This window comes from Canis aureus, chromosome 3, assembly GCF_053574225.1.
Source record: "Canis aureus isolate CA01 chromosome 3, VMU_Caureus_v.1.0, whole genome shotgun sequence".
Lineage (NCBI taxonomy): Eukaryota > Metazoa > Chordata > Mammalia > Carnivora > Canidae > Canis > Canis aureus.
Window position 1 is genome coordinate 6415604 of NC_135613.1, and position 27192 is coordinate 6442795.

Sequence of the window (27192 nt, forward strand, 5' to 3'; positions counted from 1 at the left end):
TTGTAAGCAGTCTGGATTCGTATTTATTGAAGCCAGTAATTAGAGACATCTTCTTTTCCAGCACTAGAAAGCAAGGTTCCACATGACTGCATAACTGCATCCGGTTAGAGCCACACCCCTGGACTAAGGCTGGTGGGGGAATAATCTGCAGTCCTAATTTTAAGTTAAAAACACTAATAAACTTAGTATAGAGACGACAGTGAACTTTCACTTACAGCATCAACATTGTTAAAGGTCATGATGTACAGAGCAGTCACTTTTCAACTTTGTTAAACTAATAAAACACGACAACGTCTTCAGTTTAAATAGTGATTTTAAAATGCCAATCAAAAAAAAAGTGCAAACAAAATTAAATAATTCTAGCAGCATACCCGTTGCATTTTTAGGAAAGACCAATTCTGGCCCATATTGGGGCCACATCTTCAAGGTTGGGCTATTTCTTTGATTTTTCCATTTCAAAGACAAACAGCAGATGTAATCACTATAATATATATAAATAGTCATAAAATTGTCTTTAACAGTCTACCATACAAGTGTATTCTGCAAATAAAAGGAATTTTACTTTAAAAAGTAAAGGCTGTTTACTGTTCGGCCTTTGGTTCCACTGCTTGAAAACCCCAAAATAAGAAAAAATATCTCCCCTCCCTCCCCACCCACCCCCAAAAGAACCCTGCAGCTCCCCAAAGTTGGTAGACTTTGGCAACCACTGAGCACATGACATTATGTGCACCAGTGTCTTGTTACTAGGAGCATCCACTTGTCATAAGAAACCAAAAGTGATCTCCAAGAAACCTTCCCTCACAAGACAGGTGTCTTAGCATTTCATCAGTTTTAGTACATTTTATACTGACACAAAAGTGCTTATCAGTTTAAATGACAAAAAATTTTTAAAGTAAAATTTTGCATTAAAATTTGAAATCACACTGTATCCCCTGTAGGCATGTGCCTTTCCAACAATTCTTTGTTTCTGAGGTCACTCATTTTGTCCCCCACCCCCACCCTAGCTGCTATAGAGGGATTAAGTGACCCCACCATCAACATGGTCACAATCGTTTGGGCATCTATTGGTCACTACACCACAACTATCCTTAGTACAGTCAGTTTACTGTCATTATCTAGACAATCTAGTCATTGGAAGCCACAATACATTTAAAAACAAAAACTGAATTTAAAAAGGGGTGAAAAAGTATATTTTTAACAATAAAACTGGCACAAGAAACTTATTTTTGTCAGAAAGGCAACTAAATACTCAGCTTTCTCCTTAACAGTGTTCAGACCTTTACAAAAAAGCAATTCAAGACAGTCTTAGAGTCTTGTTATATAACACAGGATATTAAGTTATGCCCAGTACTATGTTAGTGGTCAGTCGAATGTGGTAGGTAAAAGTAATGACATTAGGGAAGTTATGCTCAGACACAGTACAACAAACATTCACATAAAAAAAGTAAACTCCACATAAGTGAGCTGTGTTTTTTTTTTCCCTTGGTTTGACAACAAATGTTTTATACATTAAATTAATGGTAGTGTTTGCATTCAAATATTCTGTGTCACATATAAAATTAAAAGTGCCATTTCAAATCCACAGAAGTCATTCCAGAATAGTGGTACGACATGACGATGTGAATAATTTGCCCTAAATGGAGACACTGAAACTCATTTCCATTAGGAAAAAAACGCTACATTTTATGAAAAACACAAACAAGAGAACTGTATCATTTCCATTTTCAATATATAACGTTCACACTTATTTGTCCATCTGATAGCACTGATCAGACCAGAGAGCTAGGACAAGACCCTTTTGCATCAATGGAACTCTGTGAAGGTTTCCACAGACCGTAAGGCAGGGATTGGTGCAAGCCAATTCATCAGAGTGCAATTACATTATAAACCTCCCTCAAACTTTCTGTAGCACATTGCATTATGGTAAAATGAGAGGTTGGTTATCCATTCTCTATTAGTAGGCCAGCCTGTGGTAGTATAAAATTTTTTTTTTTTTTTTAATTTAAAAAACAAAGCAGGAGCTATTTAGAAAACACAATTCAAAGTAAACTAATTTTGTAACTGCTGACTTTAAACACGTCCCATAGTGACTGTCTGTCAGGACACACACGCGTGGAGCCCAGCACATTCCACGAGGACATGGCCTGGGCCACACACGAGTCTGGAGCAGCTGCCATCTTCCCCACCCCTGTGTCAGCTCCACCTGACTCAGGCACCCCCACAGTCTACAAATCTGTCTGAAGTTAAAGATGCATTCAGAACAAGTCTAATTCCCTCTTTCTTAGTGTTTAGTTTGGAAATGCTTTTGATTTTAAGTCTTAAAAATGATTATTCGACTTTCAACTGAACACACAGTATTTACTCACACTGCTCATCTCTGCCTTCCTCATCTCCTTCAACGTTCAGCTTCCCCACCATCACTTCTCTCATTCCTCCTTTCAGTCTTTCTCTTTCCTGGACTTGCTGCTACTTAATCTGCTTCCCAAGAACAAGTGAATTCGCTAACACGCAACTGGTCAGACTAACCACCCTCTGATCAATGATTTCCTGGTCTCATTTGCTCCACTCTGAAAGAAAGCGGGCCCTCTTTCTCTCATCTACCTTCCCTTCCACCAGAAGCCAGCTGCACTTGCTTCCCATGAGAGAGCCGCATGCCTGAGAGTCCAAGGGTTATCCTTAACAAAGGGGTCTGACACATAATCTTCCTAAATGTGCATTTCATACTCGGACGAGTCACTGAAGTATATTTTAAGTTCATCTCCCCTGCCCCAAAAAACTGATAGCATGTGCCATATCAGAAAAATCCTTGTCTTAGCAGATCAATATACATAGTTATTTGGTCATTTTACATATGCACTTTTTAAGGAGGATCAGGCTTCATTTTCTGTTGAAGAGTTTGTTACCATGGAGTCTGGTTTTCGAGTCATTCTATCCAGTTCTTCCTGAACATTTGTCAACACAGTCTTTTGTCCTAAAAAAAATTAAAAAAATTAAAAAAATTAAAAAAAAAAGGCAGCAGTGATGAGAAAACAGCAAATAATTTTTTAAAAGGAATATTTAAAATTAAAAGACTTTTTTTTTTTTTAAACTAAAAGACTTCTATAATTACTTATGGTGATAACAAACCTCAATAAGAATGAAAGCAAGTCTTTTTTTCACTGCAATGATTATAAGGACATACCCTAATTCAACCCTTCCTTAATTCCTAACATCACAGGTCTGTGTTCCCTGAATACATAACTGCCCTGTGTCTGGGCATGCATTCGTGCCAAATTTATAAGGGCCTTTCAGAAAACACTCTCACCACACAACCCCAACCTCATGCACTGTCATCACCACCTTCTCAGAGGTGGTGTGTGAGTTTCTGCTCAAACTACTTTCCCTGCCTCAGACAGAACAAGTGTTTGGTTTTGTTTTTAATTATAAACTGTAACTCATATAGGTAGTCTGGAAATACCATGTTTCAATAATCATATAAGACTAAGGTCAGACGTTTCAATCCTGCACAAAGTCAGTACTCATTCCTTTGTTATCAAGTGCTAACGAGGCCTGGAAATGACCCTTATCCCCTGTGAGGGGTTACTAGCCCAGAGCCTGGGCCACCAGACCGGATTGAGAGTCTCCAAGAACTCAGGAGCCCCTGAAGGCCTGGCTGACCTGAGGATGGAGTGATCTCCTGCGGGCCTTCTTTCATCTGAAAACACCAATTAGGGAAAACACTGTATTAACATTCCTTAGAGTCACTGAAAAAGTAAAAGCAAAACCCTTTTTAAAAGGGCCCCAAGCTTCCTAGCAAAATGGGTAATTCCCAAGGAACTTAGTTCTTTTGTTTCAGAGGCCTCCAAGACATAGACTTGCCCTATGGCCCACATGGAAGGACAGGAGGTGGGCTGCCACAGAGAGGAGTGTAACAAGGGGGGAGCTTCATGGAAGAGGAAATGATGCCCTTCTGGTGAGACCGGGAGGGTTCACAGGCTCCAGCTCATGGCAAGACTAGGGACAGTGGGGCAGCCCCGGTGGCGCAGCGGTTTAGCGCCGCCTGCAGCCCAGGGTGTGATCTGGAGACCCTGGATCAAGTCCCACGTCGGGCTCTCTGCATGGAGCCTGCTTCTCCCTCTGCCTGTGTCTCTGCCCCTCTCTCTCTCTCTCTCTCTCTTTGCATCTCTATGAATAAAATCTCAAAAAAAAAAAAAAAAAAAAAACCTCTTAAAAAAAAAAAGACTAGGGACAGTGAACAAAAATCTTTATAAAGGATCACAGAAAATTAAATATAATAAATAAAATGTCAATGTTACATGCTAGACAATGACCTCCAATCAATAGTTCTGACACCAGGGTCACATGTACAGTTTAGAATATACCTCAATTCACCCAACTGCTCAGTATAAGCTGGAGATGTGTTTACTTGCTTGGCTGTTCAGAACATGTCAGGGAAAAGCAGACACTCTTGTCCATCCCCCACCCTCAACACTGCTCAGCCACAAGATCAGAAGTCTCCAAGGACCCTTCAGTACCTGACTTCTTGGCTGTGCTCTGCACACCACCAGCACCAGGACTTCCAGGAGAACCTGTTTTTTTACTCAGCAGACTGTTGAAGAAGCTGGCCAATACACCTTCACTTGCTGCATTATCTATGGAAACATTAACAAAAAAAGCATCACATCACCACAAAACTAATTTTCAGCGTGGAATTATCCATTTGTGGCTATCATCTTCCCCAGACACTGAGCACATTCATTTACCATGATTCCTTTTATACTGCCTCTGCCAAGGCTAATTACGTGTTAGCATGATTAATTAAGTGCAAACCTGTTTAGATTTCCCATCTGTTTGGGGACATAATATAACTCATGCTCCACATCATCTCCCTGTCTACAAGGCAGTGTTTTTCAAAATTTTGTAAGCCTTTAACACTCCAAAGCTGCTGTGAAAAGCTCATTCTAAATAGGAGATAGTTATCACACATGCAAGGATTAAATAAAATTTTGTTTTGAGAGTTTCATTGCAGCCAACATCTTTGGGTATTACTAAGTTATTGGGATAAGGGCTACTTAAACTAGTAAGTAAGTGACCTTGACAAGAGAAGTGAAGAGGGAAGAAAATTCCATAATTCATAAATGGTAATCATATAAAAATGAGAAACAAAACCAAGGATTCAAAATATATACTTTATTGTATTTACTTTATTTTTAAAAGTAATCTCCACACCCAGTGTGGGGCTTGAACTCATGACCCCTAGGATCAAGAGTCACATGCTCTACCGACTAAGCCAGCCAGGCACCTTTCAAAATACATGTTCTAAAAAATTTACTTATTTAAGATCTTTTATTTTTGGGGGCGCCTGGGTGGCTTAGTGGTTGAGCATCTGCCTTCGGCTTGTGTCATGGTCCCGGGGTCCCAGGATCAAGTTCTGCACTGGGCTCCCCACGGGAAGCCTGCTTCTCCCTCCGCCTAGGTCTCTGCCTCTCTATGTGTCTCTCTCATGAATAAATAAAATCTTAAAAAAAAATCTTAAATAAAAAATTATTTTTAAGTAATCTCCACACCCAACACAGGACTCAAACTCATAACCTTGCTATCAAGAGTCGCATGTTCCACTAATTAAGCCAGCCATGAGCCCCTCAAAACACACATTTTAAAATGACTTATGTTGCATTCCTCTCTGCATAGCCTGAGGTCTTACACAGAGCAAGATGCAAGGGCCACTGATTCCAACTAAGGGATAGGCCTTGGTCTCTGCCAACGGTGAGCCCCCTCCCTTTGAGTGAGGCAAAATGGAAAATAGCCCCTTTTCCTGGGGAAAAGAACCCAGCTGTCATGAGTCTGCACCATCAAACCCGGTAACCCAGCCCCTTCACGGCTCAGGTCTAAGATTAAACACTCTCCACAGAGACAGGATACATACTTTTGATGTTTGGATCCGGCTTCTTTACTGACGTGCCTGGGGAGGCACTAGGTACACTGGCTGGTCCTCCCCGGCCCTGAGTTCTTGGAGAGCCAGAGGATCCTCTCGCAGGGGATTCCTAAGTCCAAAACCAGCCCAAGTTACATATAGGCATAAAAAATAACAGGAAATACATGCTCCAAAAACGAAGACATTCTCTGAAGGATATTTTTCAGTTTTGGGAGAGGGGTGGCAGGACTGGGAGGTTTTTCCTCAGCTCAGTCTCTTTCTAGAACTTGTTTCTCCTTAGAGAACAGGTATCAAGATAAAAAGGCCTGCTCACTCTATTTCCCAGAACTATATTCCTTCATCATTTTCTGAAGTCCCTATTATGTTCCTGGCCCTTTAGGGAAACCAAATTCTCTCCAAAAATGTAAAAGCCCACACACATATACACTCCTAGAAATAATGGCATAAAGTTTGAAGACACTTACAACACTGGCCCCGTTTAGTTTAAGGTACTCACGGAGGCTCTCGTGGGCGTGGCTGGCTGCTTGGCAAGGAGTGACTGCAAAGAGACAGACACACTGGCCATTAACCAAGGCCTGCAGAGTGCAGGGAAGGTCTGCAGAAACACTTTCCAGTATTCCACTAGGGGGCACCAATAACAACAACTAAGTCATAGATTTTATATCTACTATGCATGCAAAAAGTTTAAATTTAGCAACTTGGTATATGGCAAAAAAAATAATCCAAATAAACAGTTTTGGAGCTAAGAAAGCAAGGAGACCACAGGAGGCAGGATCAATTGGCAAAAGAACCACCAACATTCCAACCTGCTGAGCTGCCTGCACCATCAGGCAGACCCATGACACATCTAAGAGACACGCCTAACAGTCCTAGTAGAACAGAAAGGTGAGAGTGGGTTTGCATTCTGAACTGTCAGCTTGGGGAAGTTACTCTCCTATCCAAAATGGATATGTCAGCTGACCTGCTGTTTGGGGCTATGTAAAATAATGGAAGTGAGGGAAAGGCACTTGGTAACTGCCAGGAAACCTAATTTCCAGAGAGAAAGGCTACTTAAAATAATACTAAGCCTCTCATTGTTAAGACTTTGCAAACAGGGGCAGCCCGGGTGGTTCAGTGGTTTAGTGCCGCCTTTGGCCTGGGGCATGATCCTGGAACCCCAGGATCGAGTCCCGCGTCAGGCTCCCTGCATGGAGCCTGCTTCTCCCTCTGCTTGTGTCTCTGCTTCTCTCTGTGTCTCATGAATAAATAAGTTAAAAAAAAAAAAAAAAAGACTCTGCAAACAGGCAGGGGATCACCTGAGGTAGACAGTCTAATACCTACTCTGTACCAATACTAGAAATGGGAGGGAACAAGGAGACCTGGTTATAACCCCTTTAATGCTAGAGGCTCTTTGTGTTGCCCTCAACCTCACCCCAGGGGACTGGCATTTCATGCATGAGAAGGCCTATCCTCTGGCTTCACTGCTGCTTCTTACCTGTTGCTTCATCAGGAACACCTGCTCATCTTCCGCTGCCAACTCTTTGTCATGGACCAGCTGTGAAGTGAAGTGACATACTCATTTGTGGTCACAGGCCAAGAACACCCAACCTGCTGTCAGAATTCTCAATGAAAGAAGAATCTTGGGTTCAGGTCTCAACACAGGCCTGAGGAAGAGTCCCTGCTGCAACTGCACAGTTATGTTTCTCTAGCCTGGAACAAACTCTGTTCCAAGACAAGACAGGCTTGGCATGTCACCAATTGACATTTTAAAGTCTGGTAGATTCTATATAACACCTCCCAGATCAGGGCCTGCAGATCAGAAGAGCACAGAGATCTCCTGACAGGTATCCAGAGGCAGTGCTGGCACTGTCAGGACTTAGTGGGAAACCACAACCCAATCCTATGTGGGCACTCCATCACTCATGGCCCACCGCCCGTAACTATGTACTTAACACTAGACTTGAGCTGAACTTTTTTTTAAAGGCCGTCTAATTACTTTTTTCTTCTCCCGAAAATGGGTCAGTGTGTAAAACATGTATCTCTTAAGATATTATTTATTTACCTTAGAGAGAGGGGAAGGAGGGAGGGAGAAAGGGCATGAGCAGTGGGGAGGGACAGATGGAGAGGGAAAGGCGACTCCCTACTAAACAGAGAGCCCGATGCAGAGCTCAAGCCCAGGACCCTAGAATCATGACCTGAGCCAAAGGTAGGTGGTTCAATGACTGAGCCACCCAGGTGCCCCAACATACTTTATAGGTTTCTTTTCCCATACCCCGCCACCCCCCACCCCAAAAAAAACAAAATATAAAACACAAACCGTACAACTCAAAGTGACTGACTTGGGTACCTTTCTCACAGGTGGCTTCACAATAAAATCTTCATATGCATCTTCTGGCTTCACAGTTGTGAAGTTTTCATGTAAAATGGCTATTTTCTTTTCATTGTCCCAGCCTGCAGGTCTAAAAGGAAGGAAACAGGGATTGATTTCTCTTGGGACTGCCTCATAGCACACTTTAGAGCACATTCTGGGTTAAAGAGGGCTCCCCAGTGAGAGAGCCTTTCCCACAAGATCTGATCTGTAGTTGCTGGGGCTGCCTTGTAGCTTGTGGCAGACAAGTCAAAGTTTAGTGCTGGCATAACCTATCAGCTTGACATCGCAGGTCCTGCTCTAGACTGAGCTCTTGGGGCCCAAGATCTAAGGAGCCAGAATGAGATCTCACGGGCTACACATGCTGACCCACAGGAAGTGTTTAGAGTTTCCACACAACTCCACCCGGAAGAGCAAGGATACAATAGGGGCCCTGTTCTGACAGAGCGGAGGATGCAGAAAACCGCACAGAGGACAGAACCCAGGACGAGATGGTTTCTCTTGGGCTTTGGTGTACAGGAACTCTGAGAACTCTTCTGAAAACAGTTTTTTCATGGATTGTTTCATTAATGTTACTGTGTGGGAAGATGTAGAGCAAAGCAAGGCATCAGGACCTGCACTTTCCTGGGCCCCAAACCAGGGGGACACTAGGAGTCCTTGAGGCTCCTTCATGGGTGCTGCCCTAATTGATATCACTAAGCAGGATGGCACCCAGGTTCCATTAAGTTAAACTACAGTAACCTACATTCCCACCAGACTCTCCTCAAAGAACAACTGCAAAATGTCCTACACAACACACTCGCGAACTCTACAAGCTGTAAAAAATGGCAACTAATTGTTCTCAGAGGCCTCCCTTTCCCTATGTAACTTCTGCTTCAGAGCTCTATGACCCAGATGGCATTTTTAGCCAGGGTGCTCCACCCAAATGGTTTTGCAGACTTCAAGAGCTCCCAAATAGCTAAATCAACAACAGGATCAAAGATGCAAAGGGAGAAGATGTGATCAAGACATCAGCAGGACCCAGGCATTCTTCAGAAGCTGTGAGATGCTTCTCTTCTCCAGATCAGCACCCATCCCCAACCTGTCTTCCTGGGATTCTTATTCCTCAGGATCCCAAGTGATTTGGGCACACACATCTACTCACTGAGCTTGTGTCTTTGGTGCCTGCTTGACTGCTCTAGACAACAACTCTCTAAAACTCCATCCAAGGCTCTAGCCCTGCCATTTGTGAGCAGCCCAAATGAGGCTCTCCCTGAATGTTCAAGAAGCAACCCTATTCAGTCCCAAGAGCTCTTGGCTTTCTTATCTTCAGCCCTCCCAGAAACCATCCCTCCCCACCACCCCAATTACTTCTGGCCTGCCTAGCACACACACACTCCGCTTTCTGGCATCAGCCCCTCTACCCTCCCTGTCACACTGCCCCCACCACCCCATTACTGCCCTAGCCCTGCCCCCCAACACTATATTCAGGGACCATATGAACATTCATTTCTGTGTCTTTAGCATAGAACCTGGGTACCTAGGAAGTGCTCAGTAGTTGCTGAATGAACTGTAATTCCCAAATCAAGAGAAAAGAGAATTATCTAAGCCTACAAACACTGATCTACTAGCACAAGTTCTCTCAGAGATCCCACAGCTTCAACATTAACTCATGCATCCAAAACACTCATCATTCTCCAGGGACAGAAAGACACCAACTGGAACAAACAGGTACCTAAGTCTCTGCCCAGAACCATCAGTCCCAGTGGCTCCTAAAATATGAAATGCCAAAAACACAATAAGCATTCAATATAGCTAAAGCCTATGCTGATAGGTACACCAATGATGGTGCCTGTACCATCCCTGCCAATGGGCAGAGAAATCAGATGCTTCAATGGAAGACATCAGGGTTTCCAAAGCCCAACTCCCTACATTTCAACTCCTTCCTCCAGCCGGTGTTCTATCAGAGCTGACAGTAAGTGGCAGAAATGGCTGGCTTAAGTTTTGGCACCTTGCTCTCAATGAAGAAATGCAGCACTCCCGACCTCACTCAACCTACTTTTCTTAGACTAGAAGCAGGCATGTATCTGGATGGCAAGTAATTTGGAAAGAAGCTGAGTGTATCTATCCCCTGTGAGGTTCAGCCCAAGCACTTCGCCCCAAGGCAGTAGAAACCTGGCTGTGTATGACAGAGACAGAAGGTACCTTACTTGGAAGGATAAAATGTGAAGAGCAAATGTACTATAAAGGGTAGCATTTGAAATCACCTATAAGGAACTCACATAAAAACTGCATCCTTTTCCACAACTAAGGCAGGTGTGACAAAGTGGAAGCCATATGTTTTATGAACAATGTACTTATACAACAAGTCGAGGTTTTTCTCCTCCTTCACTGATGTGTAAATCAAGGCTGCTCCATCTAATCAATTTGCTTAAGGAAAACCAATTCACTGCAGGAGACAAAAGCAGACAAAAGCAAACACATACAAGCATAATCCTCAAAGAACTACTCACAGGTTAATCAGTTTTTGATCAATACAAGATCAGTAGAAAATGTTCAAACTTTTAAAGCTAAAACAGTAATAGTAACAGATGAACTATGTCAAAAGTGAAAAGCATGTCGATGCTGGCACAGGCCACACGCTTCATTTTTTAACACATACTGCTATCTTTTGACCCATAAGGTTGGTTCCTAAGCAGTAAAGTTAATGGCTCTAAGGTCAGCCCAGGAAAACACCCTCAGCATATCCAAGGTACACAGATTTGTTCCTAGATAGATGTTCATATGTGACCCAGCTTATTGTTAGGTGTATCTTTTACAAAAAATGGGTACCTCATACGTATCAGCTCTCTCCACTGAGCTGGACAAGATAAAAGGCCTAGATGAAGTGGTAGGAACCTATCCCTCACTCCCATATCCCAGGGTATAGGACTATAGCAGCAACAACTGCTATTGTATTTTTACAGAAATAAGACTCAAAAGACTGCTAACACAGTATCTCTCTCGTGGGCAGTACAAAACATAAACAAGAAACACTTTGTGGGAAAAAAAAAAAAGATACACTTTATGGTATCTAAAACAATATTGTGTTGGGTAATTACTCTTTTCTGCAAAAGAGCAAAGTTTAAAAAGATTTCTAAAATAGAATAAAAGTAATTTGGCAGTAAGACTACCCATATCTGCTTTCTTAATATGAAAGTCTTATCAAATGCACAGCATTAAAAATAAGTGATATAAGACACAAATTAGTAAGTCTCAAATTCTAATACAGTAAAATACAAAACTAGTAAAAAGATGTATACAATTTCTCTCTGATGGAAGACTGTTCTGGATTCAGGAAGTACTTTAGCTTTCCGAAGTCGCCCCATCTGGAGAAGAGATTAGCAGAGAGGGGAGCCTGTGCTCCCATGCCCTGACACAGTGCTCCAAGGATACACTGAAGGCAGAACCTCCGTAGGTGTGACTGGATGAAGTCAAAGTGCTCGTCCCTGTAATCATGCTCCTTCTCCAGGACACTCACTGCATCACACTGCAGGAAGACAGAAAGAGAAAGAAGTCATCTTTTGCTTCTCTTCCTGCTGAGGATGGGAACAGCACCATAATTCCAAGGAAGAAAGCCATAGCCAAAGGTCTGAGCATTAATTAGCAAGAGCCAAAAGCAACTGGAGACTTTTCTTTCATCCTGGGCCACAGTTTCCAGAGCTATAAAGTGGGGATTTTTTTTAAAAAAAGATTTTATTTATTTATTCATGAGAGACACAGAGAGAGAGAGAGAGAGAGAGAGAGAGAGAGAGAGAGAGGCAGAGACAGGCAGAGGGAGAAGCAGGCTCCATGCAGGGAGCCTAAAGTGGGACTCGAACCCAGGTCTCCAGGATCACACCCTGGGTTTAGTGGCGCTAAACCACTGAGCCACCGGGCTGCCATAAAGTGGTGATGTTAACAGTCTGATCACTTCACCGTTTTTTTTTTTTTTTTTTTTTTTTAACATTTTATTTACTTATTCATGAGAGACAGGCAGAGGGAGAAGCAGAGACACAGGCAGAGGGAGAAGCAGGCTCCCTGTAGGGAGCCCAAGATGGGACTTGATCCCCGGACCCCAGGAACACACCCCAGGCCAAAGGCAGTGCCAAACCACTAAGCCACTGGGGCTGCCCACTTCACAGTTGTTTTAAGAATCAAATAGTCACATCAGGGATCCCTGGGTGGCGCAGAGGTTTGGCGCCTGCCTTTGGCCCAGGGCGCGATCCTGGAGACCCGGGATCGAATCCCACATCGGGCTCCCGGTGCATGGAGCCTGCTTCTCCCTCTACCTATGTCTCTGCCTCTCTCTCTCTCTCACTGTGTGCTTATCATAAATAAATAAAAAAAAAAAACATCAAAAAAAAAAAAATAGTCACATCAAGAAGCAGGCCCATGAGACATAGCTGTGCACTGTACAAACCATAGAACTCTTGTCTCACAGAATATAATGCAAATGGCACACTCTGTGGTTGGGAATAAAGTACTTTTAAAACCCAAAATGTTGTGTTTTAAGTTTATTTCTTTATTTAAGTAATCTCTACACCCAATGTGGGACTCAAACTCATGACCCAAGATCAAGTCCCATGCTCTTCTGACTGAGCCAGCCAGGCATTCCAAAAATGAAAAATGTTTTTAAAACTTTTTTTTTTGTAAGAGAAATAATTTTATTTTTCTATGACTGAACTTTTCATTCCCATATATTCATTCTACAGGATAGAACAAACTGAAACTTTGAGTTCCCTTCCTTCTGTTTTTAGTGTTATTTCTGAAAATCACCTCAAATCCAACAGACTTTAAGACATCAAAACCCTAAATAATTCTGCTCTTCCATATTATTTTTTAACCATCAGCTTAGGCAAGATCAACTGATTCACAGAGCCTTAAGAAAACTGCTTTTAGTTCTGAGTTTGACTCACTCAATAAAGCTGACAGTGCTTCACAGAAAAATTAACTCAAACTATGAACAAAGTGAGTGATGTCATGTTTCCATTAGCAACATTATATGACAATAGTTTCTAGCCTGACCTAATCAATGTACTTTAATGAATCCCGAATTAGTACAACTCTCCTATAGGAACACATACAAGTAAAGCCTCTTAGTTTCTTTTAGATGGTGATTGTTCACTGGCCAAACCCAGCCAGATGTAGAATTCCTGGGCACATACCTTTGTGCACACCACCAACACTGGGATTCCCAGATTATGGGTTAGCATATTGTCACCAAGTGGCAGAGCAACATTTTCTTCATCAGGACCTGAGGTCAGAGGCCCTCTCCTCTGTGGGGAACCTTGACAACCTTCTTCAGGCTCAATATAGTCTTGAAAATCTTTCACAACTGAAAAAAGGAAAAGAAAATCACACACAAATAAAAACCACACAGGTCAGTTCTAGAAAACCAAAAAAACAGTAATAAGCACAAAACATAAAGAGTGGTGACAAAATTCCCAAATCTGCCCTATTGCAAAATTAGGGATTTGGATGTAGTGATGCAAAATTCTGACATTCACTTTGAGCACTGTAACTTCAGAGTAGCAGTCATACCTCTCTGTTGGACAGCTTTACTTATATCCAGCTTTTACATCAGTTTTAATTTTTTTTGGTTTACCTTTTTTTTTTAAAGATTTTATTTTTAAGTAATCTCTCTAACGAAATGTGGGGGCCTGAACTCACAACCCTGAGATCAAGTGTTGCATGCTCTATCAACTGAACCAGCCAAGTATCCCTTAAACAGGTTTTAAAAATTTCTAAGGTTTTGGGATGCCTGGCTCAGCCGTTGAGTGTTTGCCTTCGGTCCAGGGCATGATCTTGGAGTCCCAGGTTCGAGTCCTACATCGGGCTCCCTGCATGGAGCCTGCTTCTCTCTGACTATGTCTCTGCCCCTCCCCCCCATAAATAAATAAAATCTTTAAAAAATTTTTTTTAAGGTTTTAATAGTTTCTATTAGGAAAAATAAACATTTCTTATATACCTAACATTAAAAAAAAAAAAAAAAGCCAAGTAAAACCATCTGAATTCCACAAGAACATGCTGTTTCCATAGAGCCGACATATGTCCAAACCAAGGAGCGCGCAGGGCTTGGCCAGCCCATCCACTTCTCATCATTCTCTGACTCTCGTGGACTATCTCATCTTTAGAAGATCCTGAGTCACTATGCGGTGCTGACGGACCTCTTCCTGCCTAACATATGAAGAAATCAGCAGCATAATGCCCAATTCTTGGCACACACAGTCATTACTTCAGGCCAAGAGTGCAATCCCATGGGGAGGCCTTCTTCAAGTTGAAAACGGTCAATTGCCCTGGTTAAGCTAAGTGAACACAAAGTCCATGGACCCATAACTTTTTGTGGGTATTTCAAGGCTTACATGTAGGCCAGAGAACAAGGACATAATAATTAAAGCTACTCTGAGCCAGAGCAGCAAACACACAGCTCTATCCTTCTACACCCAAAAGGACAAAAGGACTAAAATGCCTTTTAGTCCCATCTACAACATGCTCATTAAGAAAAGGAAATAACAAATAAAAAAAAAAAAAAAAAAAAAAAGGAAAGAAAAAGAAAAGGAAGTAACTGTATTAAAGAGAATCTAGAGAGAGGTGCACATACTCTTCGTCCACAGAACAGGTTTCAAACATTTTTTTTTTAAACATTTTTTTTTTAAGAGAGGGAAAGGGGATGGCACAGAAGGACAGGGGGAGAGAGAATATTGAGCAGGCTCCATACCCAGTGCAGAGCATGACTTGGGGCTCGTCTCATGACCTAAGCTGAAATCAACAGTTACCTGGACGGTTAGCCAACTGAACCAGCCAGGAACCCTACAACTTCTCTTTATTAAGCTCATTCATGTAATTTCTTTTTTTTTTTCATTCATGTAATTTCATTGTCAATATAAACACTCCAGTCAAGAGATCTTTATTGTATTAAAAAACAAAACAAAACACAGAAGGGTTTTCTGATGAACTTAGCACGGTTGTTGAAGGATTTTAAGGAAATCACAGGTTCTCAAATTTTATCCTTGAAAGCATTTTAACAAATCTTCAAATCAATAGAAGATACAATGGCTTAAGTCTGGGTAACACCTATCACTGCCCAACATCACATGACGCACTCAAACAGGAATTCCAAGACAGGGAGCATGGCAGAGCCTGGAGCAAGTTACAAGTTGGCTAAATGGCCATGGGAAAGTGAGGCGGTGGGGTGGTGGGGGGCGCAGCTCCAGCAGTATGCTCCAGGAAACTCTATCACCCAGTGCCCTGCGTGAACTGCTGTATTCTACTTATGCCAGGATGTAAAAATAGTTGGGAAACCCTGGGTTAGACTAGTCACTGTCTAAAGGAATGACTTAACTATGACTATCTAGCAACCATAGGAAACATGCATGTGTTTTTAAGAAATGAGAATTTTAGAAAGTTGGAAGGCAGAGTAAGTATGCATACATAGAAGTTGGTATAAAGGGAAGATAAATACGAAGAATGTGTAATTCAGATAATAAAATGTGCATTTCCCTTAGGCTGAACACATACCACATTAATAATTTCTCTCTAATGGTGGGATGGCCAACATTTCAAAGTACACCTGGGGTCCTCCTTTAGCATCTTGTGGAAGTGGGTAGGGGAAGGAGATCAGAGTGTTGTACCCTAGCTGCTGCCACTTCTCATCTTTTTCCTCCCACCTCATTGGTCACCCACTAGTTCCACAGTCCTGGAAAGATCCCACAAACAGTACCTAATCTTTTTTTTTTTTTCTTTTTTTTTTTTAATAAAGATTTTATTTATTTATTCATGACACACACACACACACACACACACACACACACACAGCGAGAGAGAGAAAGAGAGAGAGGCAGAGACACAGGCAGAGGGAGAAGCAGGCTCCATGCAGGGAACCCAACGTGGAAATTGATCCTGGGACCCTGGGATCACACCCTGATCTGAAGGCGGTGCTAAACCGCTGAGCCACCCCCAGGCTGCCCCCTAATCTTTTTTCTATACTTGATAAGCAAGGGAAGCCCCAGACATAAAGCAAGAAAGACTAACCTACACAAGCACCACATTCCAGCAGCTCTGGTGCTGCTCTGCCCTCCCCCATTACTGCCAGCCAAACAGCTGTCAGATTCAGGACCACTGGGGAACCAAAATCTCAAAGAGCGGCTCGCTGTGGAGCAGCATTCCAAACTTAAAAGACTAGAGACTGGTGTTGGATTGGGAACTAGGCTGGGTGACAGCCCTTCACCCATTCAATACAATACCTAGAGTCCAATTAATCTGCAAAACGGGACTCTGATGAGCAAGAAGATGGCTGACTGCTTTATAAAAATGTAACCTAAAGCCAGCACTAACAAAGGCACTCCTTCAACAAGCAACACAAAGACATGATTACCCTCCAAACATCTCAGAGGAAGGGCAGTGAAAACAAAGGCCTTCAGAAGGTTAACCAGAGTCATGAGGCACAGACGTGGTTCCAGCAATCGCTAGTTGCCCTCCCGTGTCCTCTCCTCTTCTTCCTCATAACCAAACCCAACCCTGATACACAGAACACATGGCTATACAGAACTACATTTCCCAGCCTCCTTAGGAAGACTTGAGCATGCACCCTTCAGCTCTTCTTTCCTCTTCCTCCATGTGCTGCCTGGAACACGGATGTGAAGGCTACAGTTCCAGCTGTCCCGAGGAAGAGAACCACACCCTAGAGATGACAAAGCAATAAGCAGAAAGAAGCCAGGGTCCTTGACCTGCCTTCTCAGAGCTGCTTTCCAGGCCTGAACTGCCTACCTCTGGATTTCATTTACAGGACAGAGGAATCAACTTCATTCTTAAACCACTGCTAATTTGGGTTTTGTGTCACAAGCAGCTGAATCTAATCCTAAGTGACAGACACCAATGACTAAGCACAAAATAAATTCAATAGTTTATGGGAATACAAGCTCAGAAGAGCAGGCATCTTATCGGCTGTGTACATCTCCAATTCCCAGAACAGACCTGGTACAAGACATATACCTTCCCTATCTGGGAAAGAATAATATCCTTAGCTTGATCTTTGTTTTCTGCTTTAAAAATCTTCACAAGGTTATAACAGAAAACAGATTCAGAGGCTGAAATCTCCAGGGCATTAACCGATTAATATGGGTAATATGCTAAATGTGCAGTGAGAAACAAACAGCTCTTCAGCCTCAGAACTATTCTAAGAAGTAGTCTTTATCGTCTCTATTTCAGGGAAAAAAGAGGCATTATCTAGAAAGGTCAGTGGTTGAAGACAGACGAGCTGAGCTGCATAACAACCACTGTAGCACACATGCGGGTGACCCAGGAAACACACATGCACGCAGCAGACCAAAGAATTAGATGTTAAATAAACTCTGTTTTAGCTAATGTCAGACAGGAACAAGAGGAATTTATGATAGGAAGGCACACAGCAAGAGCTCTGATTTGGAAAGCACATCAAAATTTCTGAACCTTTCTGCCAGTAAGCGTGAAGATCCAGTGTGTCATGCCCTAGAAGTCCTCATTAATTCACTAAAGGCAATGATGTCATCCTGTGGAAAAAAGCCAACCCTGCCCAAGACTGCTACTGGTGAACACTGCCACAGCTCTAGCCCCTGCCCCTCCCATTTCCCTGGCGAGTAGACAGAAGCTGATGTAAGTGCACAGAAGCAAGGGAAAGGAAAAGTAAGTTTCTGAATCACATTAAGGAAAACAAAACAAACTTCGTTTAATTTGAAAGTTCTCTGCTGTCAAAAGGACCCGGGTGTCCTCAGTCTTAAAATAGTTTTCCATTTTAATTAAAACAAACAAACAAACAAACAACAGCAACAAAAAAACCTTCCTATTTCTAACTAAAATCCTATTTGCTGGATCCCAAAATGAATGAAGGTAGAAGCTGAAAGATTTGTCTTTTATAGGGCTTCCTTTAAACCTGTCAACAAGAGAGTCCATAGGGCATCAATGGAATCCCAGCACAATGGACTCAAGTTGCAGATCCCACAGTAAATCTCCACACCCACTGATGTTAACTCAGCAGCCAGACTAACACAGAAGCGTAAAGACCCACAAAACTGATCCAAATTTGAGGGGGAGGGAAGAACTCTTACTTTAAAAAAGAACCAATGACGATAATAAGGAATATGGACTCATTTACTTTCTTCAACTGTGATGCTTAAGAATAAGACTGCTTGGGGCAGCCCGGGTGGCTCAGCAGTTTAGCACCGCCTTCAGTGCGGGGCCTGATCCTGGAGACTTGGAATCAAGTCCTGCGTCAGGCTCCCTGCATGGAGCCTGCTTCTCCCTTTGCCTGTGTCTCTGCCTCTCTCTCTCTCTCTCTCTCTCTCTGTCTCTCATGAGTAAATAAGTAAAATCTTTAAAAAAAAGAATAAGACTGCTTTATTTTTTTAAAGATTTTTATTTATTTATTCACGAGAGACACAAAGAGAGAGAGGCAGAGACTCAGGCAGAGAGATAAGCAGGCTCCATGCAGGGAATCCATGTGGGAATCGATTCTGGGACTCCAGGATCACACCCTGGGCAGAAGGGAGGTGCTCAACTGCTGAGCCATCCAGGCGTCCCATAAGACTGCTTTAAATACTGACTACTGAATTTGTAAGAGCAATTTTGAGGTAAATGGTGCAAACAAAACCAAATATTCTGTAAGGGAAGCTTTGTAACCTCTTGACACTGAAAGGAAGGTGGCTTGAACCATTCAAGAGACTAGTGAATTTTCCAATTAAGAAAATTCTATTTTACTTACACTTGCGTTCCAGCTCCCTCATTTCTTCTGGTGGAATTTTCATTTTATCAATGTGCTCACGTAAAACACTAGCCCATTTCTGTAGAGATTCCATCACAGTCCAAGGCCTCGACATGTCTGCAACAAAAATGACCAGGGTCTCCGGCAAGGACTCAGCAGAAACTGCAAACTTCAGCAGGCCTTTGTGGTATAGGTCTCCATCCAGAATCCACACATTGCAGCGCGTGTGATCTTAAAAAAAAAAAAAAAAGTAAAGCTAGGTTACTACCTGACAATGACCATCAGCACAGCTGAAAAAAGCCACATCAAGAAGAACCTGAGGGCACGGTATCCAGATGGCTCAGTCAGTTAAGTGTTTGCCTTCAGCTCAGGTCATGATCTTAGGGGTCCTGGAATGGGGCCCTGCCTCAGTGCGGCAGGTTCCCTGCTCAGTAGGGAGCCTGCTTCTTCCTCTCCCTCTACCCTTCCCCACTCTTGTGTGCACACTCTCTAATAAATAAACTCTTTAAAAAAAAAAAAACTTGAAGGTGACAACCACAGAATTCCACACAAAACACAAAAAGAAATCCTCACTGGAAAAGAGTCCAAGTGCTCAGTGGGCAGTAATCCTTGGTCAAAGTGTCTTTAAAAAATTTTAATTACCATAATACATTAAATCCACATCTAAATAGACTCCAGCCATGTCTGAGGAATAAAGGGTGAAAGCCATTTTAGCTTTCAATAAGAAAAAGCTAAAATTGGGACTCCTGGGTGGCTCAGTGGTTGAGCATCTGCCTCTGGCTCAGGGTGTGGTCCTGGAGACCCAGGATCGAGTCCTACATCAGGCTCCTTGCATGGAACCTACTTCTCCCTCCGCCTGTGTCTCTGCCTCTCCATCTCTCTGGGTCTCTCCTGAATAAATAAATGAAATCTAAACAAACAAAAAAAGCTAAAATGTTCACTGGTCAACTGTACCACATTCTACATAACCCATTTTCCTCAGCTATCATCAATCAATGGGGCAGCAAGCTGTGATGAAGAGCCCGCGGTTATTAACAAGCTCTTCTTGTCAGGCACACCAAGCAGTGTGTTCACATACTACAGAGGGTGCCAAAGAGACAGGACCTTTGTGTTTAAATGCCAAGATAAAATCATAATGTATACAAATTGAGGTATGAATTACTGGGTGCCTGGTGATATTAAGGATTTAGTTTTTTTGGTAAAAGAATATAGTTATGTTTTTAAAAATCACTATCTTTCAGGAGTACCTGGCTGGCTCAGCTGATTAAGCATCTGCCTTCAGCTCAGGTCATTATCCCGGGATCCTGGGATCAAGCCCCATGTTGGACTCTCTTCAGCGGGGAGTCTGCTTGTCTCTCTCTCTAACCCTCCCTCTGCTTGTTCTCTCACACATTCTCTATCAAATGAATAAAAACTCTTTAAAAAAAATCCTTATCTTTTAAACATACATATGGAAGGATCTGCAAACGAAATGATATAATGTCTGAAATTTGCTTCATCATAATCCAGCGTGGAGAAGCAAGTGAGTGTATGGTTGAAATAAAACTGCTGAAGAACTGTTTAAGGTAACGGTTTAAGGCAAGTACCACATCGGAGCTTGTGATCCTAATAAGTCTATGCTATATCTATTTTTTGTTTTCCATAATAAAAAGTTAAACATACACACAAATGTGCAACTGCTGTCATTTAACGAAGCACAGGGCTTCAAAATCATACCTAGATGATCAAACCATAAAAAATAATTTTCCACAATAACCTACTTTAAAAATTTTTTAGGGGATCCCTGGGTGGTGCAGCGGTTTGGCGCCTGCCTTTGGCCCAGGGCGCGATCCTGGAGACCCGGGATCGAATCCCACGTCGGGCTCCCGGTGCATGGAGCCTGCTTCTCCCTCTGCCTATGTCTCTGCCTCTCTCTCTCTCTCTCTGTGTGACTATCATAAATAAATAAAAATTAAAAAAAAAAATTTTTAGGGGCTTAGCTGGGGATCCCTGGGTGACTCAGCGGTTTAGCACCTGCCTTTGGCTCAGGGCGCGATCCTGGAGTCCCGGGATCGAGTCCCGCGTCGGGCTCCCTGCATGGAGCCTGCTTCTCCCTCTGCCTGTGTCTCTCCCTCTCTCTCTGTGTGTGTGTCTATCATGAATAAATAAAATCTTTAAATAAATAATAAATAAAAAATTTTTAGATATTTTTGAGAAATATTTTTCTCACGAAAGTGCCTTGAGGGAAAACTCCTACAATCAAAAGTATCATTTCACTAACTTCTTTCCCAATAAATTCCAAAATACTTTAAAAACCTATATTTTGTTAGCTATCTTTTGTGTAACTGATTCATTAAAACATAATGCTGTTAAAAATTTATATTCATGACTGTACTTCAACAATATAATAAGGCATCTACATCTAGCTACACTTTAAGATTTCTAATACATTTTATTTATTTTTTTTAAAGATTTTTTATTTTTTTATTCATAGACACACAGAGAGAGGGGCAGAGACACAGACGGAGGGAGAAGCAGGCTTCACGCAGGGAGCCCGACAGGGGACTCGATCCCGGGTCTCCAGGATCACACCCCAGGCTGCAGGTGGCGCCAAACCGCTGCGCCACCGGGGCTGCCCTCTAATACATTTTAGACTGGTTTTGGTTTGGATTCCGTCGATGTCTTTAAAGATACTACTCTGTACCTGGAACCCACTGATTTTAAGGTCTTCCCCTCACCACACATGGTTCCTTTCTTCAGCTTCTCTTCCCACTGCCCACCACACATCATCAGCCATGTGCATGGAGATCACACACACCACATGTGATGTTAAACGGATGCTCACAACCCTAGAGGCAGTGCTTCTTTGATGTGTCATGCCCCACCACAAACGAGGGACAAGCCAGAGACCATTAACTCGACCTGTGTGATTTTCTGCAAAATTTATTATTTGTAACCCACTCACATCACACAATAAAATACTGCTGAAAGATGTATAATTAGCCATTGGTAAGGGCAACTCCTCCATCAAAAAAAGACCTGCAAGTAGGTCTAAATGGAGACCAGGAAATTTTTAAGACAACCTTAAGGAATCTGAAATAAATGTTGACATGTCCTTCAACTCAAAAGCAAATGAATCGTTAATATGATGCTTTGGCATGATACATGGTTATGCCATCTTAATACAAGTAGCTACCAAAATTCACAGAATATCTACATCAAGTTTTATACTTAAAAAAAATATTATTTATTTATTTATTTATTTATTTATTTATTTATTTATTTATTTATTTATTTATGAGAAAGAGAAACAGAGGGAGACAAAGACACAGGCAGAGGGAGAAGCAGGCTCCACGCAGGGAGCCCGATGTGGGACTCGATCCTGGGTCTCCAGGATCACGCCCTGGGCAGAAGGTGGCACTAAACCGCTGAGCCACCCGGGCTACCCAAGTTTTATACTTTTATAAAGGTACTAGAGCTACCGCTGTGTCTCAAGTAGTCGGTTACACCTAACACACACCACCTCTCATTCCGTCAACCTACAAAATAGTTATTGTTACTCAATTCTACAAACAAGAAAGCTGAGGTGTTGAGGGCTTAGGCCAGTCACAACTAGTGATTATAGAAGTAGGACTCTGAATCAGTTCCGGTGGCTCCAAAACCCAAGTGCTTTCCACAATAACCATGTTGCCCAACAGAAACAGGTTGCAAAAGACTCAGATAATATGAAGCCCTCTAAGCCTGGCTCAGTGGCCCCTCAGTCCCAGCCCTACTCACACTGATGCTGGTGGGTCCAGCTGGGCACCTGAATGCCTGTCTTCCTTATACAAGAAGAACCCTAAGCATCAAGCCTACCTCCTATCTCTCTCTTTCTCGTATCTTTCAGGCAAGGTTCCGCACAGCAAAGGAAGCCAGGAGAGGAGAAGCAGGAATCAAATCCCTGGGGTTCTAAAATGACCACTCAGTTAACATTAATAAAATGCAGGTGTCCAAGGTTTAATAAGCGATCCTTATCCATGACCTCTATTAAATGAGTCTTGGAGATCAAAAAATTATACTGCTGGAAAGGACCTAGGTCCATCTTCTTCATTTTAGCAATAAAGAAATGGGGAACCAGAGATGGTGGGATTTGCTCCCTTACATAATCATCCTCACACTGTGATCTTTACCGTTTAAATGGGTAAAAGCAAACATAAAGGAAGTAATCTAACACGCTTAAGTGAATGAAATCACCCTTAGGCTACACAGATAACCCTTCTACAAATGAAACTTTTTTTTTTTAATTTTTTAAAGACTTTATTTATTCATAGAGACAGAGAGAGAGAGAGAGAGAGAGAGGCAGAGACACAGGCAGAGGGAGAAGCAGGCTCCACCCAGAGAGCCTGACGTGGGACTCGATCCAGGGTCTCCTGGATCACACCCTGGGCTGCAGGCGGCGCTAAACCGCTGCGCCACTAGGGCTGCCCTACAAATGAAACTTAGCACCAATGATTATTTGTTCTGGAGCCATTCATAAAGCTTAAGTTTATAAAGCAGGCATTATGAAGTAGCGGTAACCAAAAATGATTACTCCAAACCAATTCATAATCATAAGAAAGAATTTTTTTTTTAAGGTTTTTTATTTATTCCCGAGAGACACACAGAGACACAGAGACATAGGCATAGAGAAGCAGGCTCCCCACAGGGAGCCCAACGCGGGACTCGATCCCAGGACCCTGGGATCATGTCCTGAGCCAAAGGCAGACGCTCAACCGCTGAGCCACCCAGGTGTCCCAAGAAATAATTTTTAAGTCATATCTAATCCTTATAAGAGTGCTTATGGGGATGCCTGGGTGGCTCAGCGGTCGAGTGTCTGCCCTCGACTTAGGGCGTGATCCCGGAGTCCGGGACTGAGTCCAGCATTGGGCTCCTTTCGGGGAGCCTGCTTCTCCTTCTGTCTATGTCTCTGCCTCTCTCTATCTCTCATGAATAAATAAACAAAATCTTAAAAAAAAAAAAAAAAAGAGTGCTTAACCTATTTTCAAGATTTCCAACTACCCTGTAGGTGGAAACTTACTACCCATATTCTAGAGAAGGAATTAAGAGAGAACACCTCCAAGCCTCTATTTCCTCCACTGAAAGAAACACAGGAAATTAGCATTTCTACATTGTCACAAAAAGACTCAGAAAACTCTCCTGTGAATATTTATTAAGCTGTTATTCTCTGAATCATACCAATTTTAGATTCTCCACTAGAAAGTGGCAGAGTAACAATGTGCCCAATCAATCTGCCAAGCATTTCTCCTCATAGAAAAGTCCAAAGCTTTTATGTATTCATTTTTTTTAGAAGCTTTTAAAAATATCTTTCTTACTACCTTTATGTGCATCTGAAACTCTACCTTCAATATCTCCTTTTAATTAGGGGCTACCCAGAGCAATAGCTAACAGCCCCAATTCCTCATTTTGACTAACATACTATAAAAAGGAAAAGTGGGTAGAGGCGCCTGGCTGGCTCAGTCAGAAAGAACATGTGACTCGTGATCTTGGGGCTGTGAATTTGAGCCCCATGATGAGTAGAGATTAAATAAGTAAACTTAAAAATAAATGGGTAAAGTCCTGCAAAGACATACATTTCCTCTATTTCCATGACTGACTCTCTTAGAACTAAACAGAAAATTGAGAGTGCCGAGACACAGCACAGAGCCAGAACCACAGAGTCCAAGGTGTGCACATACCCCTTACCATGGACCAACACCTCACTTACCATCTCGGTCCTCATCATGGACGCTGAGGTAGAGATACTCTAGGCCTCTTCCTTTTTTGCCATGCTCAGCTCCTTGAAGTTTAGTCATGAGGGTTGTTTTACCAGAGCCATCTTCACCTACAAACAATATATATATAAGGAAAAGTGTACCATTTATTCTGGGCAAGGACAGGGAGTCTTGACACTTATACAAGTAACAAGTAAGAATTTCATGCAAAGCCTGCTGCTGAGGTCTCACCTGCTTTCATCATAAACAAAGCAGGCTTTGCTGTAAGAGCAGTTGGGGGTGGTGGCAAAGGTGGCAAATTCCAAGATCTAAAATGATACTCTACTGCAGTCATCTTTATTTAAAAAAAAAAAGGAATAAGGTAGATTGGTAGGCCCTACCTACAATTTTTAAGACATGCATTTGGGGAAGTTAAAGGTGGAGTTAGTTTCTCACAAAATAAACTTTTACCGTAAAAAAAGCAAAATTTTCAAAATACAATTAACCTTAAAGCCCAGGAAATTTGAACTAAAAAAAGTCTGATCCTGCCTCACAATCATGAAGAAGAGAAGCTATTATTCACTTTTGATTTTAGTACCTCTCTCTTTCATAAACATCCTGAAAGCTAAGATACTGATGAAAATAATTACAGACCTGAGCAAAACTCTGTGAAGCACGGTCTCAGTAATTATCAAGCGCCTCCTCCTCCCCCTCCAAGTAACAACCACCCCCACCTCTGAAAAAAATCTCTTAAAACGTTCAGATCCACCACCCAGAAACGTTACTAGGGACCCTTAGGATCTAATAAGACGGAATTACAGTACATGAAAAATGAGAGGCACTCCACAGGTCAAAGGCGCCCTCCCATCCCCAATGGCACTACTGCTCTCAGATACTCCACATCCCACCTGGGCCGTGAACACTCGTCAGCCTCACTTCAATACCTGCTCATTTTTGCCACCTGCAACGCTGCTGCCAGAATTCCCTAAAACACAGACCCCATGACCTTGACGCCCCAGTTCTTGAAGATCTCTAAAGGTTCTCTACGACCTTCTGTAGCAATCACTTAAAGACCATAATTCCCTTCAAAAACACTGAGAAAACCACCTAACCAGCGATTGCCAGGAGGATTAGGGGATGGAAGAGAAACAAAAAAAGGCCCTTGAGAATCAAGAGCCTCCAGGAAAAAGCATCAACTCTTCAGCCTTCCACAATGTGCCCCAACTTACTTCATTAATCATCTTCCACAAGGAGCTTCTGGCAACTTCCAAACCCCCACACCCTCCTGTCACCTGTGTTCCTGCCAACACTAACCTTCTGTACCCCTGCAGGTTAACACTTAACCTTCTAGACACCTGACCCCAAAAGCATCCTCTTGCACATCAAGCAAGGTGATGCTCCCACATAATCGGGCCACGCCAGCACCATGTAGCGCGGCGACCAACGGATCGTCCCTCATTCGCCTGAGATTCCTGTGCAGTGTCTGAGGGATGTCCGTGCTGTCTCAGTCGCCCAGCCTACAGGAACGGCTCCACAAATGGGTTCTCTGATCAATGGGCCCGATCAAACGCCCTCACTCGTAGAAGGAAACTGAGACCAGACCCACTAAGCAACCTGACCCAGGTAACCCAGCAGAAGCGCTGGACTAATGCGGGAAAGTCCCTGGTGCGGACTCCCGGGAACCCCCGTGCTTTGCAGGGTCTCCCCGACCCGGCACCCCTCAGGGAGATGAAGGAGTGACCCCGGCGCCCACTCCCCACAGCCCTGACCCGAGTCCCTTCGCTCCGCGGCCTCGTCCCCTAACCTCATGCCCTCATCTCCCACCCCACACAGGCGATCTGGGGGGCCTCGCGGCGACCAGCGCAGCACGTCAGGGACGCTTCAAGCAAGGCTGACGCTGCGGCCAAACGACTAAGGACTGTGCGGCGGGTCCAGGCCAGCGCCTCCGGCCTCCGGCCTCCGGCCTCCGCAAAGGACACCTCCCAGAGTCTGCGGCGGGGCGCGGGGGGCTGGCCGCTCCGGCTGCGCCCGCCATCCCCGGCCTCCCGGGCCCCGGGCGACGCCCCGCCCCGGCGCTCACCGAACACCAGGATGTTCTTGCCGGACGGCAGCTTGGACCTGGCGCGGGTGGACACCTCGCTCAAGATCGAGGACCTGTGGGGACAAGGGAGAAGCGCTCAGCCCCGCGAGCCGGCCCCCGCGCCCCGCCCGCCCCCCGCCGGACGCGCCCCCGGGTCGGCGGCTCGGCCTGGCCGCCGCGCGCTCACCACAGACTCTGGCCCTCCTCTTCCTCGCTGGTCAGGTCGCCGGCGGCCGCCACCGCGGGCCCGTTGGGGCCCAGCAGCAGCTTCTTCTCCACCCCCACCGGCGCCATCTTGCCAACTGCAGCCACAAAGAGGGCCCTCCCCCGGGCCCGCCGAGGACCCGCGAGGACCCGGCCGGGCCGCCCCGCCGCCGCCGCCCGCGCCGCCCGCCGCCGCCCGCCCTG

General features: G+C 43.6%; 1 protein-coding gene across 2 annotated transcripts; it reads right to left on the minus strand.

Annotated features, from left to right (window-relative positions):
* Positions 1 to 27133, minus strand: DYNC1LI2 (dynein cytoplasmic 1 light intermediate chain 2). 2 transcript variants are annotated; one of them, XM_077885983.1, is made up of 13 exons: positions 26972 to 27131; positions 26785 to 26858; positions 24719 to 24835; positions 18997 to 19227; positions 13427 to 13596; positions 11676 to 11769; positions 10523 to 10658; positions 8241 to 8352; positions 7389 to 7448; positions 6411 to 6452; positions 5906 to 6023; positions 4515 to 4631; positions 1 to 2971 (listed from the first exon to the last, which is right to left on the minus strand). In XM_077885983.1, the coding sequence occupies exons 1-13, from the start codon at positions 27076 to 27078 to the stop codon at positions 2871 to 2873; spliced, it is 1479 nt and encodes a 492-aa protein (XP_077742109.1). In that variant the 5' UTR covers positions 27079 to 27131; the 3' UTR covers positions 1 to 2870. The 2 variants fall into 2 exon arrangements, with proteins under 2 accessions (XP_077742109.1, XP_077742108.1); XM_077885982.1 differs by lacking the exon at positions 1 to 2971 and adding an exon at positions 3525 to 3694 and having other exon boundaries at positions 26972 to 27133.
* Positions 27134 to 27192: the final 59 nt, after the last annotated feature.